The 14,955-nt window shown below is 41.0% G+C and overlaps 1 protein-coding gene across 4 annotated transcripts in view; it reads left to right on the plus strand.

Annotated features, from left to right (window-relative positions):
* ARHGEF3 (Rho guanine nucleotide exchange factor 3) overlaps positions 1–14,724 on the plus strand; it is a 305,270-nt gene extending 290,546 nt beyond the window's left edge. For all 4 annotated transcript variants that reach the window (XM_061128326.1, XM_061128327.1, XM_061128328.1 and 1 more), the window contains 4 exons: positions 803–1,060; positions 6,657–6,827; positions 10,047–10,233; positions 12,497–14,724. In XM_061128326.1, the coding sequence (XP_060984309.1) occupies positions 803–1,060; positions 6,657–6,827; positions 10,047–10,233; positions 12,497–12,849 (969 nt within the window). In that variant the 3' untranslated portion in view covers positions 12,850–14,724. The remainder of the gene's footprint in view (positions 1–802; positions 1,061–6,656; positions 6,828–10,046; positions 10,234–12,496) is intronic.
* Positions 14,725–14,955: the final 231 nt, after the last annotated feature.

Below are 14,955 nucleotides of genomic sequence, written 5' to 3' on the forward strand. Positions count from 1 at the left end.
ACAGGATCACAAAAGAATCAGTCAGGATTTAGTGACTAAACAACAACAACAAAATTCTTTGCATGGAATTGTGATATTAACCGTAAGGTATATTTTGGCCTGTCAGAACTAATTTAAAAGACATTTGTAAATGATTTCTGTATCTCATTTTTTACTCATTATACATTTGTTTTAACTTCTTGGATTTCTTTATAATTGGTCTGCCTTGGAATCAAGAACTTTAAAACCAATGTAGGTAGAGGTGCTTGCTCTGGGCCATGCAAAGGTCTGGGCTGTGGGGTCTGACTCCTTTCTTTTTGTGCCACCAACTCTCCTAGATTAGTTTCTTATTAATAATTTTAAAAGAGCCCTCAAAAAAAAAAAAAAAAGAACCCTCATTAAAATTTTTTTTTTCCTTTCACCAGATACTTTTGAAAGTTTAAGACAATTCTGTATGCATATGCAGTAATCCCCGTTGAGGAAAATTCTGAATTGTGTGCATATACAGTAATTCCAGCTCTTTTGAGTCTAGCTTAGATTGACAGAAATGCAAACAAATTATTGAGGTCTTAATAATCAAGAAAGGAAACATGCCACTAAGAAAATAACTGTGCAAGCAAGCGGGAGCCTAAAGAGCTATCTGTCTGTTGCCTGCCACTTTGAAGATTCTGTGTGTGTCTCCTCCAGCCATGCAAACAGAGAGATGTTGGGCAGGCCTGGAGACCAGTTAGGCTTTGTTCAGTCCCAATGAGTGATGTCAGCGTGTAGCTTCAGAGCATACTTGTTCTAATGCTGCACCCCTCCTTTCATGTTCCTTTCTTAGCTACCTTGTCTCAGCTCCTACGACAGCTACTGCAGCAATCAAGTAGCTGCCAAAGCTCTGCTGGACCACAAAAAACAAGATCACCGAGTCCAAGATTTCCTGCAGCGATGTTTAGAATCCCCCTTTAGCCGAAAACTAGATCTCTGGAATTTCCTGGATATTCCAAGAAGCCGTCTGGTGAAATACCCTCTGCTTCTTCGAGAAATCTTGAGGCACACACCAAATGATAATCCAGATCAGCAGCACCTGGAAGAAGCTGTGAGTTTCTTTCTCTCCTTGGTATTTCCCCAGTGGCTGGAAGATTGGGTAAATGTGTGAATGAAGGGTCCCTGGGTACCAGGACACAGGAATCTTGGGTTCAGGGCTTGACTCTAACATCAACCATGTTTTGATTTAGTGAATCAGTGCTATTCCTAATCTGTGAAATGCAGTATTTATATGAAATGCACTCTAAAGTCCCTTTGACGCTAAACTTTCTTGATTCTGAATAGGTGACTTTGTAATCTGTTTGTTGCAATTCCTGTTTATTAGGGTAAGATCTCTGTAGAGATTTTAAATTGAATAGCTTTGTTTAGTTAGCAAATTGAAGTTGCCTTTTGCCTTTTACTGAAGCCCATTTGTGAAGTCAGCACCCACTTGAAACCCGATTGTCCTTGGCCCCAGATTGACGCATGGAGCCTAGTCAAATCTATTCACCAGTGACTGTATTGGGTATGGGGTTGGGTGGTTTGGGAAATATGGATTCTTCCCTAACAGCAATGTAAGACCAGGAAAAATTGGATCCATATCATGGGATATGGTGACCTGTGACATTCTGCCCAGAGAGCTCAGTTCTGGTTGCGGTGCTCTGCAGGACAGGGCAGAGGAGATGACAGGCCAGAGGTGCAAACAGCCAGGGCAGAGGTGTGGAGAAGTGGCAGGGCACATCATGCCAGTGAGTGCCACTCATCAGTTTGCCTGGGGTTGATAATAGTCAGAAAACAGCAAGAGAAGGGACTGAGGGTGGTGGTTCACATTGGGTATACGGTTGTAAATATCAACTTGAGACCCTTTTCCTTTCTTGTGCTTTTGTTTCTTAAGTAGCCTAGATTCAGGTTCAATTTCCAGCACCGTCACTGGCAAGCTGTGTGATCCTGGACATGTAACATTGCATCTGTAGCACAGGGGACAGCAGAGACTAGGGACAGGGAAGCAAGTGGGGAGGATGTTGCAGTCGTCCAGATGCATAGCCTTGGAAACCTGCTCAGGGAGTGAGCAGTGAGGATGCAGGCTAAGAGACCAGTTCTAATAGTTCATTCCCTGACTGGATCTGGGACAGCAACGAGCTGATAAACAGAGATGATTGGAAAATCGATCAGAAGCCTTGAGTCTGTGGAGCAAACTGCCTGTTTCTTCCCAGAGAGGGGCTTAATAACATCGGGTTGGCCAAAGAGTTTTCTGTAAGATGGTATGGGGAAAACCCAAATGAACTTTTTGGCCAACTCAATAGTAATTAGTAACAACAACAGTAGTAAATAGTAAGAGCAACAGCAGTAACAACACCTGCTTAAATCAGCTTTATGTGATTGTCTAATGGGTTATGTATCTCACTTAACCCTCATACTAAGCTGTGAGAAAGCTGTTCATGTTAGGGCCATTTTCCAGATAAGGCGTGGGGGCATTAAATAATTCGCCCAAGTCTGGGCCAACAAGTAATGGAGTTGATATCCAAACCTCGTGAGTGTAGACTGCCAGTCTTACGACTTCTCCACTTCTTCATGCTCCTCTGCCACAGAGCTGAAAGCCTGGCTACTTTCTTAAGCCCCTGTTGCCTCTGGAACTACAGAAATCTGTCTGGCCACCAGGCTTTATGGAGGGCCTCACCAATCCAGAGCTGGGCCAGTTGTCCGTGGAGAGACAGAGAAGAACAGGAAAGACTCTCCTGATTCACAGGGTGTTTGAGGTGTCTGGCAGGCCCAGCATACAGACCAGGCTCCCAGTCCAGCACAGCGGGGAATGCAGGTAATGGAGATGAGGCCCGGCTCACTTCTTCATGTCTGGTTTTATTACTCGGAAGAGCAATACCGTGGCCGCCTCTCCATATTTCATCCCAGCAAGTGTGTGGTCTGTAAGAATGAGAACAACAGGGAACTCGACCTAGTCTAAATAATTACTTTTGTGAAGAACACAAGCCTGCCCTGAGTTTTCCAGTAAAGATTTCTTCTTTTTAAAACGCAGCATGAAAGAATAATGCTTTGTTTAAAAACAAGAAAAAGAAAAAACCAGTAAGCTAAAGTTTGAATTTAAAAACAGATAAGAATATGTTTGTTTGCAATACACCAGTCTCCTTAGTGCATAAAATTCTTCAGGCTAATTTGCCAAGTTCTTCAGGCAAATTTACGTGTGAAGCATGGTATACCTGCATTTGAAAATGTCTGCAAAGCAAGTCTTCTGAATGTCCATTTACACTGTATAGGCACAGCAATTTTTTTTCCTCTTCTCTACAAAATCCTTGTGGCATTATCCTGGATGAACAGAAATGTTTAGCCCTGTACTCTTGAGTGCATTGTGAATGTTTGATAACCGTAAAATCCACACTACCATCATAGCTTGACTAATATGTTCCCTGAATAAATTTTCCTCCTATGAGAAGGAAAAAATCAGGGAACTCTAAATAAATTGCTTCTACACCAAGCATTCAGTCTTATGATTAGATCTAAAGAAAGATCTTGTTTTTTAATGTAGTGTGTAAACTACCACATCTGTGTTAGAATTGCTTAATAGTGCTTTGAAAGGTTGATAGAAATTTCCCCCCAAAGAGAACATCTTAAGATAGGACTTTGGATACTTGTATATTCCAGATCTGGTTGTTTAATGTTTTGTATTCTAAGGATTGTTTCAGTCAGAAAATTATCCTGCAAACCATCTCTTTCTTCTGCCTGCCATTGCTCCAATTCCACCCCCCCACCCCAAAAAAAAAAATCACTGGAATCAATGGAAAGAACAGTCCTTTTTTTTTTTTTTTTTTTTTTTTTTTGATGCAACAATAGTGAAGCCTGCTCTTCTTGGTCCATGTCAGGAGCCAGCAAGTAGATGATATTACCACACAAGGGGCCAGACAGACAGGGCTTTCAGAGTCTACATTGAGAATGACAATTCCAGCATGTGGGGGTTTAATCCTTATTCTGTTATGGATATCTTTCATCATGTCACTTTACCAGCCCCTGCCCTTCAGCGTGAACCCAAATGAGAAATGCAACGATAAATTTAATTTAAATGCACAACTACCATGACTGTTGGTTATTGGCAATATCCTATGTGTAACTTTATTCCTTGCTGCAATTCTGCAAAATAGATTCCTCTCGAGAACTGGTACAGAGAGATTAGACATGGCATGCAGGTATATTAGCTATGTATATAACTGAATATAAATACAAAAGCAGTATTTTCAATAAATGAAAGCAGACCCAGAGTCACTACAATAAATACAGATACAGAATATGGAATAACACCAAATGTTTCCATTCTTTTGTCTCTTTTTATTTTTTTTCAAACACCAGAGAAAGAAGCAGCATTTGAGAGTAGTCATAGCTGCCTAAGGAAGCACTGTGGCTTTTGAGTTTATTAATCTTCATGTGATATGCCAGCTGTTCAGTTCCTGAGTTAAATTAGGAAATGAACGTAGCTTTATGCCTATAGTACATCCTCTTCTGGTTTCCTGGATTCTTGCAGGAAATTCAGAAAATTAACTCAAATACTGATTAATTCCAGCTGCCCAGGTACACCTAGTAATGTCTGATAAGATGAGACACAGCACTTAATGCTCAGTCTTTAAAAACAAGGGAAAAGTATGAGTTTCAATTCACATTAAAAATGTAATAAAGTAGAAAAATAAGCTAGACATAGAACAATTGTTCAGATACTGTCCACATATTTTCAGCTTCTTGAGGGCAGGGACCCTGTCTCGTTTCCTTGAATGCCACCACCTAGTCAGACACTGAACAGATGCTCAACAAGCATTAGTTGAATTAATTTGCAAGATGACTCATAGCTTCAGTGTATTTTGTGAAATTTCTTTTTTGTTTTTGAAAGCAACAAATAATCAGTCATCTTTGAAAACCAAGGAGGGGAGAAACAAGGAGAAAGTTTGGGTACCAAAGTGTACCATTTATTACTTGTTTTGTTTTACTGAAACTCAGATTAATTTCACAGGACTTGTACTTAACCTTAGGTTGACATCAAAGACCAAAAAAATTCTTTTTTTTTTTTTTAATTCTTTATATGACGTAAAGAACCTATACTTTTAAAAATAATGTGTTTAAAATTATCAAGTAGTACTACACTCATTCAGAAAACAGAGAAAAGAATAAATAAATGATCTTTGAAACTGTTAGTAGCTAAAGTGTGTAGAGGTTATATCTCTGTCCTTAGGATGCAGTCACTAGACATCATCTCAAAGCTAAAAGATCTTCTGTTGAACTGCATGGAAGTGCCAAAGCTATAATTGGGTAGAAGTTTTTAATCCAGTTTCTTTGGGCGTAAGGCACGTGAAAAATAATTACTTAACAATCTTAGAATTCACTGCCACTTAAACAAGGTCTGGTAGCTTTTTGCTGAGTAAAGGCCTCTTTTAAAACCTTGATTTTCAAAGACTGGTCTGTTTTTCCATTAAATCAATGCAACCAAGAAGAGGCCTTACTAACATTTCTCATCTGTTAAGTTGTATTCTGTTAATCCCACCACAAGAAAGATGGGACTGTTGGTCTTGTCACTACTAGGGGACAGAAGTCTTTGCTGAGGAAGTCATTCCTTTGTCTTGGATTGGTGTCTCTGAGTTTTTTTCTCAACTAACTTCTTGCTCCTTCTTTCTAGAATTTTCTAACTTTTAGATGTATCATTCACGTGCTAAAACATCACCACATGGGGAGAAATGCCTACTGACCATGTCTCAATGTTGTTCTCTTGTTTTGTTTTGCTTCCTTTTGTATTTAACCATAATGCATCCACCATTGCTTTGAAATCACTCTACCCCTGTCTTATTTGAGTGTGCTGTAGGAATGGGCATGAGTGTATACAGACAAATCGTCTCCATTCTTACTCCTAGTGTCCATTTCTTTCCATTCCTAGTTCTCTGCCCTTCATACGTGAGTTATGTTTTGTCACTAAATGGTACCCAAACCATTTATTCACACCCCATTTGGATGTGTTGTTTGTAGGTTAGATTGAATACATGTAGAGAGACCTTGAAACTGGGTTTCAAATCCACAAGGACCATCCCTTTTCTGGACTGTTACATTCTGCTTTGTTTTCTCTCCTTGGCTGCATTTTTTGTGTGTATGCCTACATTTTCTACCTTGTTGAGCACATGTTAAGAAATGTGTGATACAGAGTCTAGTGGCTATATGTCCTGCACATTGAAAACAGTGCTTCACATTTCTTTCTCTCGGACAGAATTCTGCATCAACATTAGTTTTATATTTAATACAAATATAGATGTGTGTGTGTGTGTACAAATGAATATATATGTATGTATTTAACCGACTCGATGGACATGAGTCTGAGTAAACTCCGGGAGTTGGTGATGGATAGGGAGGCCTGGTGTGCTGCGATTCATGGGGTCACAGAGAGTCGGACACGACCGAGCGACTGAACTGAACTGAACTGATATGTGTACATCTATATAGATGGTATATGGATAGATAGATACAGTATGTTAAAAGCATTTTTCCCCCTTTTCCCAAAGCAGCAGCTTAGATAATGGGATCTCAGAATTAGATCCAAGTGCATCTTAGCGACTTTCTAAGGTTAAGTCCCTGGGCCTTGTTGATGTGAATGGTTTGCTTACTTTCCCCATACTTCCTTTTTGTTTTTACAGATAAACATCATTCAGGGAATTGTGGCAGAAATCAACACCAAGACTGGAGAATCTGAATGCCGCTATTATAAAGAGCGACTTCTTTACTTGGAGGAAGGCCAGAAAGACTCCCTAATCGACAACTCAAAGGTGCTGTGTTGTCATGGTGAACTGAAGAACAACCGAGGTGTGGTGAGTAGTTGCTCTCCTTCAGTAATTTCATCCTGAGCCTCCCTGACTCCTTCATCCATGTGATATTGAGCCTCCTGTTACAGTGCCTTCCCTAAGCAGAGTCATGTTCTTTAGACAAAGACTTTCTCTAGTGTCTTTTATATCACAGGATCATATATTATTAAATTTGTTTTATATACTATATATACATATATTTAAAATTTCATCACCAGTACATATGCAGAAAAATTTTGGAAACCATCATAGAGTTGCCAGCTTCTTCTGTTGTTTGGTCATGACCCTCAAAAACATACATATAAAACAATTACTATCTCCTCCCACTTTGCTATCAGCCAGTAATAGATGATTTTAACAGGATGTTAAAAGTATATGATCTCAGAAAAATAGATAGTTCTTTAATTGAATTCATTTAGCTTTATGAGAAATTCTTCTTACGAGTTGGTGCCTATCCACAAACTGACATTTTGAGACCAGTTTTTTATTTTTGTGTTTTGTTTTAAATAACAACCTACCCACCATCAGCTCTGCATCTTTTTTTAGCTCTCACTTATAAACACTCCATTTCCTTGCTTTTATTCTTCTATGCATATTGAAATTGTTCCTCCTCTCCTATCATAGCAACTTGCACAAATCTCCCCTGGAGGGCTTACTACGGTAGATTGTGATTTTCCATTTATCTGTTAGTATTTCCCACTTTATCATGCTCTTTCAGGGTGGAGACTGTGCCTTGTCAGTCCCTTTCATGGGGACCTGACATATCCTAAGGCACTGAGTAGTGTTAGGTGAATATGTGAGTGAATGAATGAATGAATACTTACCTAAAGGAAAAATGGATGTGAATTCCATGAGAGATCAAAATTGAGTCAACTCACCAGGGTTTTTTTTAATATGTAACAATAGAAAATAATGCTGATATGTAGTATTTCTATGATTTTTATACATTTCTATATAACATGTTTTATATAATATATCAGGTGTACTATATATAACATATGTTCATATTTTAGCATTGAGAAAGCCATTGAGACACTCTCCACTTCTCTTTTGTTTCATCTTTAGCATCTAGCCAACCCTTAGAATGAGAGCCAAAACTTGATGGAAAAGCTCTTAATAAAGCTTTGATGATTCAGAGGCTGGCTTTTTGACCTGGGCTATAAAGTGGCATTTATGAGCAGGCTTGGAAATGGTATTTGAAATCACTGAGGACATGTCATAGCATCCATTATCAGTGCTGCTGTAGCTCTAACCAGTTGATGTTGCAACAAAGGTTGTGAGACCTGTCACAGGCCACTGCTTAAAGAGGTGTTTCTGTTTGGGAGTTACTGATTGCCAGGCAACTGCATTCTGCTGTTTGCTGATTTTTGGAAAGCACTGGTAGACTTCTAATGGCTAATGCTCCAACTCCTTGAACACTGTTCCTCAGAAGCCCTGTGACAAGTAGAAAGGAGCATCGCTGTATGGAATGGGGGCCTGTCTTCCTCCTGTCCATCAGTCAAGGGCTGAGACTCTGGTTGGCTGTGCCTAGGTCATTAAAGATGACCCCTACCTAGTTCATGTTTCAGGCAGATTGATTTTTGAAAACAAAGATTTTAATTGGAGTGGGGCACTCGTTTTTGTTTGTTTGCTTTTTCCTGTAGAGGTGTAAAAGTCATTATGAATAAAGTCATGAGTCAGGAAAAAAAATTCTCAATAGCTTGAGGGCAGGAAGGAGCTGCAACTAAGAAGAGGAACTCTCAGTGAACATTCATAAACAGGAAATATTTTTTTTAAGTTGCCCAGATAATCAATGTTCAAACCTCCTACCTTAGCTAGAAGAGTGATTGAAGTAGAAGCAGTGTAAAAATCTCTGATTATTTTTAGTATATGAAACAGTGACTAACACCTCCCCTCACCAACCCTCATTATCATTCTGTCTACCATTCCCCTCCACCACCAAAGAAAAAAGCCCTTAACTTGGTTATTTTGTGCTTTTCTCTGTTTTTCGGTCTTCAGACCTGCCCCTACTCCAAATACACACCAATACAGAACCACCATCCTTTGTTTCCACAAGCCAACATTTGGTTGAGCTTCAGTTTCTGCAGTTTTTGATGTATATGTGTGTGTATCTGTCCATCCATCAGTCTGTGGCAGGGTGGGGGTAGATGGCCCACAAGTATCTTTTCTTCCAAATGTAAAATTATCTGATAACACTGAAAGTGCTTCCCTGACCCCAAGTCAAGATTCTAGTGTGAATTTTCAGCCCTATTCTTCTGGTCTCCTCCTTGAAACTTCTGGGCTGACATTCCCAAATATTACTGCTGGAAAACCAGAACCTAGCTGCAAGAGTCATGGATCGTCTCACTTCAACTCCTAAGCATTTCCAAGCTGTGGGAAGAGTCTGGCACTGGGAGTTGAATGGAGCCAATTTACTCCAGCTCCACTCAGGAAAATTGCTTTTGTAATGTGGTTTTGAGACAAGCCTTTATTTTCAAGATTCTTTTTTTGCCCACAACACACACATCAGTCATCAGCCTTTTAAGTACAACCTCTTCGGAGAACTGAGGTTCTTATGAACTTTACCAAGAAGGACAAGTGCTTTGATCGTCTTTCTTCGTGGCTACAGCTGCATACTCTGGTTTCCTGGGGAATGGGCAGTGTTCCGAGCCGGGGTGCCTGGGTGAAGCTGATAATCAGCTCTGTGGTGGAATGAACGAGTGTTTTACAGGTTTGAGAAGCAAAGATTTAGGCTCAGATATACCAGTCTCATCTTTTATGGACTGTTACTCATTTTGATCTCTTAGAATTGTACTGGATATAATAAACCAAAGCCAGAAAAGGACTGACTTTTTTTTCCCTTCATTACACCCTTTGTTCTACGGGATTTCTCTCTCTCTCTTTCTTTTTTAATGTTCCTGTAATAAAAGTACTAGAGACCACGTATGCCTGCATGTGTTGTGAATGGTGAACACCCCTGGAGCTGGCAGACCTGACTGCAGGTGTCTGTAGGCAGAAAGGGCCTCTTCACTGGGGTGCCAGGGAGGTGCTCCTACAGGGCAGGCAATGGATGCATCTGGAAACGCCTGCAACCCCCAACTGCTCTTCTCCTGGAGGTAGATTTGAGCCAGAGAAGTTCATAGGTCAGTTTGAAGCTGGTACCCAGGGACCTGTTATCCCCAGAGGTCTACTTATCAACTCCTTAGATTATTGCTTAAGGGAATCCTGTGTGTTCTTTTCTTCCAGAAACTACATGTCTTCCTCTTCCAAGAAGTGCTTGTTATCACCCGCGCCGTTACCCACAATGAGCAGCTCTGTTACCAACTGTACCGGCAGCCTATCCCCATGAAGGACCTGCTGCTGGAAGACCTGCAGGATGGGGAAGTGAGGCTGGGTGGCTCCCTGCGAGGGGCGTTCAGCAACAATGAGAGAAGTACGGGTGGCTGTCCCTCTTGACCTGTGGAGTGTCTTTGGTAGTGGTGGTTTGGAGGGAATGGCCGGCTGGTGAAAGAGACGAGCCGTGGCCTTGGAGGCAAATTGCGTCTCAGTTGTGTTTCATCACTTAGAGCTTGTGTAACCTTACTCAACCTCCAGGGGCCTTAGTTTCCCATCTGCAAAGTGGGGATGCATGCATACCTACTTCCTAGGATTCTTCTCAGGATTCAGTGAGACCCTGGGAGTTGACCTGTCTGTCCAGCATGACTGCTGCCCACTATGCTCCCTTCCTCTGACTGCTTCCACTGGATAAAAGCCTTCTTAAGACCAGACTGTTCCTATGTGACTGCAGCTGCTTCCACTGGATAAAAGCCTTCTTAAGACCAGACTGTCCCTATGTGACTGCAGCTGCTTAACAGTGGGTGTTCACATAGCTGACTTGTGTCTAAAGAGGCACAGCTATGGTCAACTGGGCCAAGGGTTTATCTGTAATTACTCAAGTGGGCTTCTCTGACTTGAGATTTAGTAAACAAAGGAATTAACCAAGAGAATCTTAGATAGCAGTGTCTATCTAGGGTCTTCTGTGTGTTAAACACTGTGCCAGGCTCTGGTATACACTGGTCTACCACACAGGTCAATTTTGGGGGAGCCCTGTGGAATTTACCTTGTGATGGAGGAGATAGATGAGAAATAACTAAATATTCTGGGTGTGTTTAAAAAAAAAAACAACTAAAACCCATTAAGGGGATAGAAAAATAGCAATAGGAGATCTGTTTAAGATGAAATGGTCAGGGAAGTCTTCTTTGAGCAAGTAACATTTGAGCCTCTTGGGTTAATATTGGTGTCCTACTGTCCAAGTAGTTAATATACGCTGCGTCTTACCTCCACACCAGCCCCTCTGCTCTAGTGGTAGAACTGGTAGCAGGAGTAGTACTTACATTTCTCTAGTAGCAATGTAGGAGCATTTACATATGTTACCATGTTTATCCCTCATAATAACCATCTAAGGTTGAGTCTCTTTGTTTTCCCCATTTTACAAATAAACTAAAATGTAGAGGAGTCGAGGCATTTGCCCCACAGAAAAGAATGGAGCTTGAATTTATCTGAAGCCAGTCTGTTGACCTCAAGGATCGTGCAGGGGGACTGACTGAGCTCAGACACGTCCATGAACCACATGCCTGTGACACATGGGGCCCATTAAATGCCAGTTAATGTTGTTATTAAATTAAGTCAAATGTCTTCCATATTGTGTGCACTATCATTTTTTAAATGCACATGGCTCCATGATTTCCCTGGCAGTCCAGTGGTTAGGACTACATGCTTTCACTGCCCAGGGCCTGGGTTCAACCCCTGATTGGAGAACTAAGTTCCCACAAGCCACATGCCATGGCATGGCCAAAAATATATATAAATAAATAAAATGTTTAAAGAAACAAATGCACATAGCTCCTTTTGGCAGTTATTAGAATGTCATTTCATTTTAAAATGAATCCAAACTTATAAGAGTTCTGACTGTATCTTGGGATTTCCTTGATGGTCTAGTGGGTAAGGCTCCAAGTTCCCAGTGAAGGGAGCATGGGTTCGAACCCTGGTCTGGGAACTGAGATCCCATATATCACAGCTAAGCCCATAAGTGCTGCAACTACTGAGCCCATGCATCCCAGAGCCCATGCGTAACAACTAGAGAAGCCTGTGTACCACAATGAAGACCCAGTGCAGCCAAAAAAAGAATAAAAAGAATTCTATCTTTACATGTCTTCTCAGTCATCAGATACTAAACACACAGGTACTATCATGTGGAGGATCTTGGACTTGTTTGATGTTACAAAGAGCTTCTTAAACTTGAAAAAGCTTTAGCTTGGGACAGTTGTTAAAATGACAAGATTATCAGACCCCTCATTCCAGACCTGTTGAATCCAAATCTCTAAGGGGAGGACCCCAGGATCTGTATTTTTACCATGCTGTTTGGAAATTCTGATATGCGGCCAGGTTTGGTATCCAGTACTCCGGAGTCCCAGACCGAGTTGTTCTGTACTGATTTGATAGCGTTGGAAGGCCCCTGAGTGCCAGACCTGTGTCAACACCTGTTGGTTGAGGAGGCTGCAGGGTGGAGCCAAGCCATGTCCTGAAATAGTAGGACATTTGGTAATCAGTCAGTGATCTCTGCCATGAATACAGGGTTAGTGTCACCGCATAGGTTATCTTTGGCCTGCGGAAATACCTGTGCACTGACCTTTTTTGTGTGTTCTTCTTATTTCTAGTTAAAAACTTCTTCAGAGTGAGTTTCAAAAACGGATCCCAAAGTCAGACCCACTCATTACAAGCCAATGACACGTTCAACAAACAACAGTGGCTCAACTGTATTCGCCAAGCCAAAGAAACGGCTCTGTGTGCCGCGGGGCAGGCGGGGGTCCCTGACCCCGAGGGACCATTCCTAGATCCCGCCCCCGGGAGCAGGGAGCCACGGGGAGAAACAAGACTTGAGCAGATGGACCAATCAGACAGTGAGTCGGACTGTAGCATGGACACGAGTGAGGTCAGCCTCGACTGTGAGCGCATGGAGCAGACAGACTCTTCCTGTGGGACCAGCAGGCATGTTGAAAGCAACGTCTGACAGGAGCCTGTGCTTCCTGGAAGCAGCCCTGTCTTACCTGTACAGTGTTTGCGTTCCACATGTGGGACGGTTCGGAGAAGCACTTTTTACTACTTTTGTGACCGTGTTGACCCAGTCTCTTCTGTCTGTACCTTTTTGTCTCTAATACTGTAACTGCCAATTTGTGTCAGCTGGAATCTGTGGCAACTGTTAGCCTGTATTGTTTTTCCCAGTGTCTGGATGGGTGGATATGTACTTGAACAAGTTATCAATATTTTCACTGGTCCTGCTGGATTTTGAAAAACAGAAAGGAAACAACCTCTAAACTACTGTTTCATGTAGATTACTTTTAAAGGCTCCTTCCGCATTTCTCTAGTACTTTTCTAGCTCTTTGACAGAGTAGCTGAAGGCATGAATTTTCAAGGGCCTTGCAAACAGGGCATGAGGAAGTTACCTGTGTAATCATGATGGTGTTTGAAGGAAACCGGGAAAGATCACTGTTTCAAGTTAAATTGATCCAATTTCATTCAACCAAAAAGCAAGAAAACATCCCTGGGGATTCTGAAGGTTTAATTTTGCAAAGGAAGAAGCACTCTCTTGACCTTGCAAGTTCATCTAATACAAATCTGATGCAATAATTTACTAGGACATGAAATAGAGTCTGACCTTAAAAGGATCAGCACAAAAGCAGCTGTCAGCTCTGAATCTTGAACTGGAGTATATATTGCATCAGGACGTCTCTGCCAATAGATGCTGGCTGGCCTTAGATATGCATTTCTAGCCTAAAACATCAGAACAGAACTCATCGGGCCTGGGAAAACCTGGCAGGAACAGCAGAAAGGCCCTCTTCACTTTGTTTCATCTGCCTCAGCCCACTCATATTTTGGAGCATGAATGAAGAGATGACGGAGAGACTGTGGCTGCATCAGTGACCCTGTTTACATAAACATGTGAGAAGAAGAATTTGGAAGAAGTCCTCCATCGTGACCTTGTGTCGGAAGCATTAAAAAAGAAAAGCAAAGTCCAGTGTCCTTCTGGGAAAGATCAGAGCCTGGGGTTTTCCTGCTCCACTTTCGGGTCATCATTTGCCATCACTGGCTCTGTGCTGGGATCAGAATCATAATTACATTCTCCAGAGGCTGACTTAATTAACTCCGTCATCAATCAGCATCAGTTGGCCAAACTAGTAACCTCTTTGTCCAGCCTTGATTTACAATGTAGGGTGAGCCGCAGACCTTTGAAAAAAAGTTAACTGAATACACAGAAAAGCTCTGCACGAGTGTAAATATTGAAGATGACTTGTGCAAAATTGTACCCACACCAGCACTAGTAGTAATGATTCTAAATTATTGCCAAAAGGTTTTTTTTTAATCTGTGACTTTCAAGTTTACACAAAGGAGAGCAGTAAATACTATGTTGTCATTTTATTATGTACATCTATCATGTGCATTCAGAAAGCTGTGTGATGAGATTTATCAATGTAAAAACAAGGTATAGTACTTATTTTTCAAAAATAAAAAAAGTCATCAATTTTACCCTGTAAAACATATTTCTGTATTTATAGATTTTAAACTTGGTGAATTTTTTTTTCTATTACAAGTTTATTTAAAACTGCTTTGTTTCTTAAGTTGTTATTGATTTACCAACTGACTGACTGAATCTGCTGCAGATAGAAGCAGAGAAAAGCCAAGAAAAGTTGTTTGATGGTGAAGAAAAGAATGAATCATTCTTTGAAGGAGCCATCGGCCACTGCGGCCAGCATGTTGAGAAAAGAGGTCTGTCAAGGACTGGCCTATGAGAAGAAAGTCAATGAATGTTTTCATGAAATGAATGTTTTTGTATAATGGCCTTAAACTTTTCTGGAAGCATTTCAAATAAATTACGTTAAAAATGTTATTTTCTTGGTGTATAGTGTTTGCCCTACAAATACCAAACTTCCATTTGTCTTCCTGGGAGCTTCTTTCCAAAATTTCTGCTTGTACCCAAATACACATTACGATAGGGTGCAGGTTGAAATAAATGCTTTGGTTTGATCTACCAAAGCTCTTGTAGAACTCATATTTCTAACGTCTGTTTTCTCAAGGATTCTCTGCTCTTCGTTATTTTAATTTAATTTTGGAGTGTAGT

This window comes from Dama dama, chromosome 24 (assembly GCF_033118175.1).
Source record: "Dama dama isolate Ldn47 chromosome 24, ASM3311817v1, whole genome shotgun sequence".
In the NCBI taxonomy this organism is placed as follows: domain Eukaryota; kingdom Metazoa; phylum Chordata; class Mammalia; order Artiodactyla; family Cervidae; genus Dama; species Dama dama.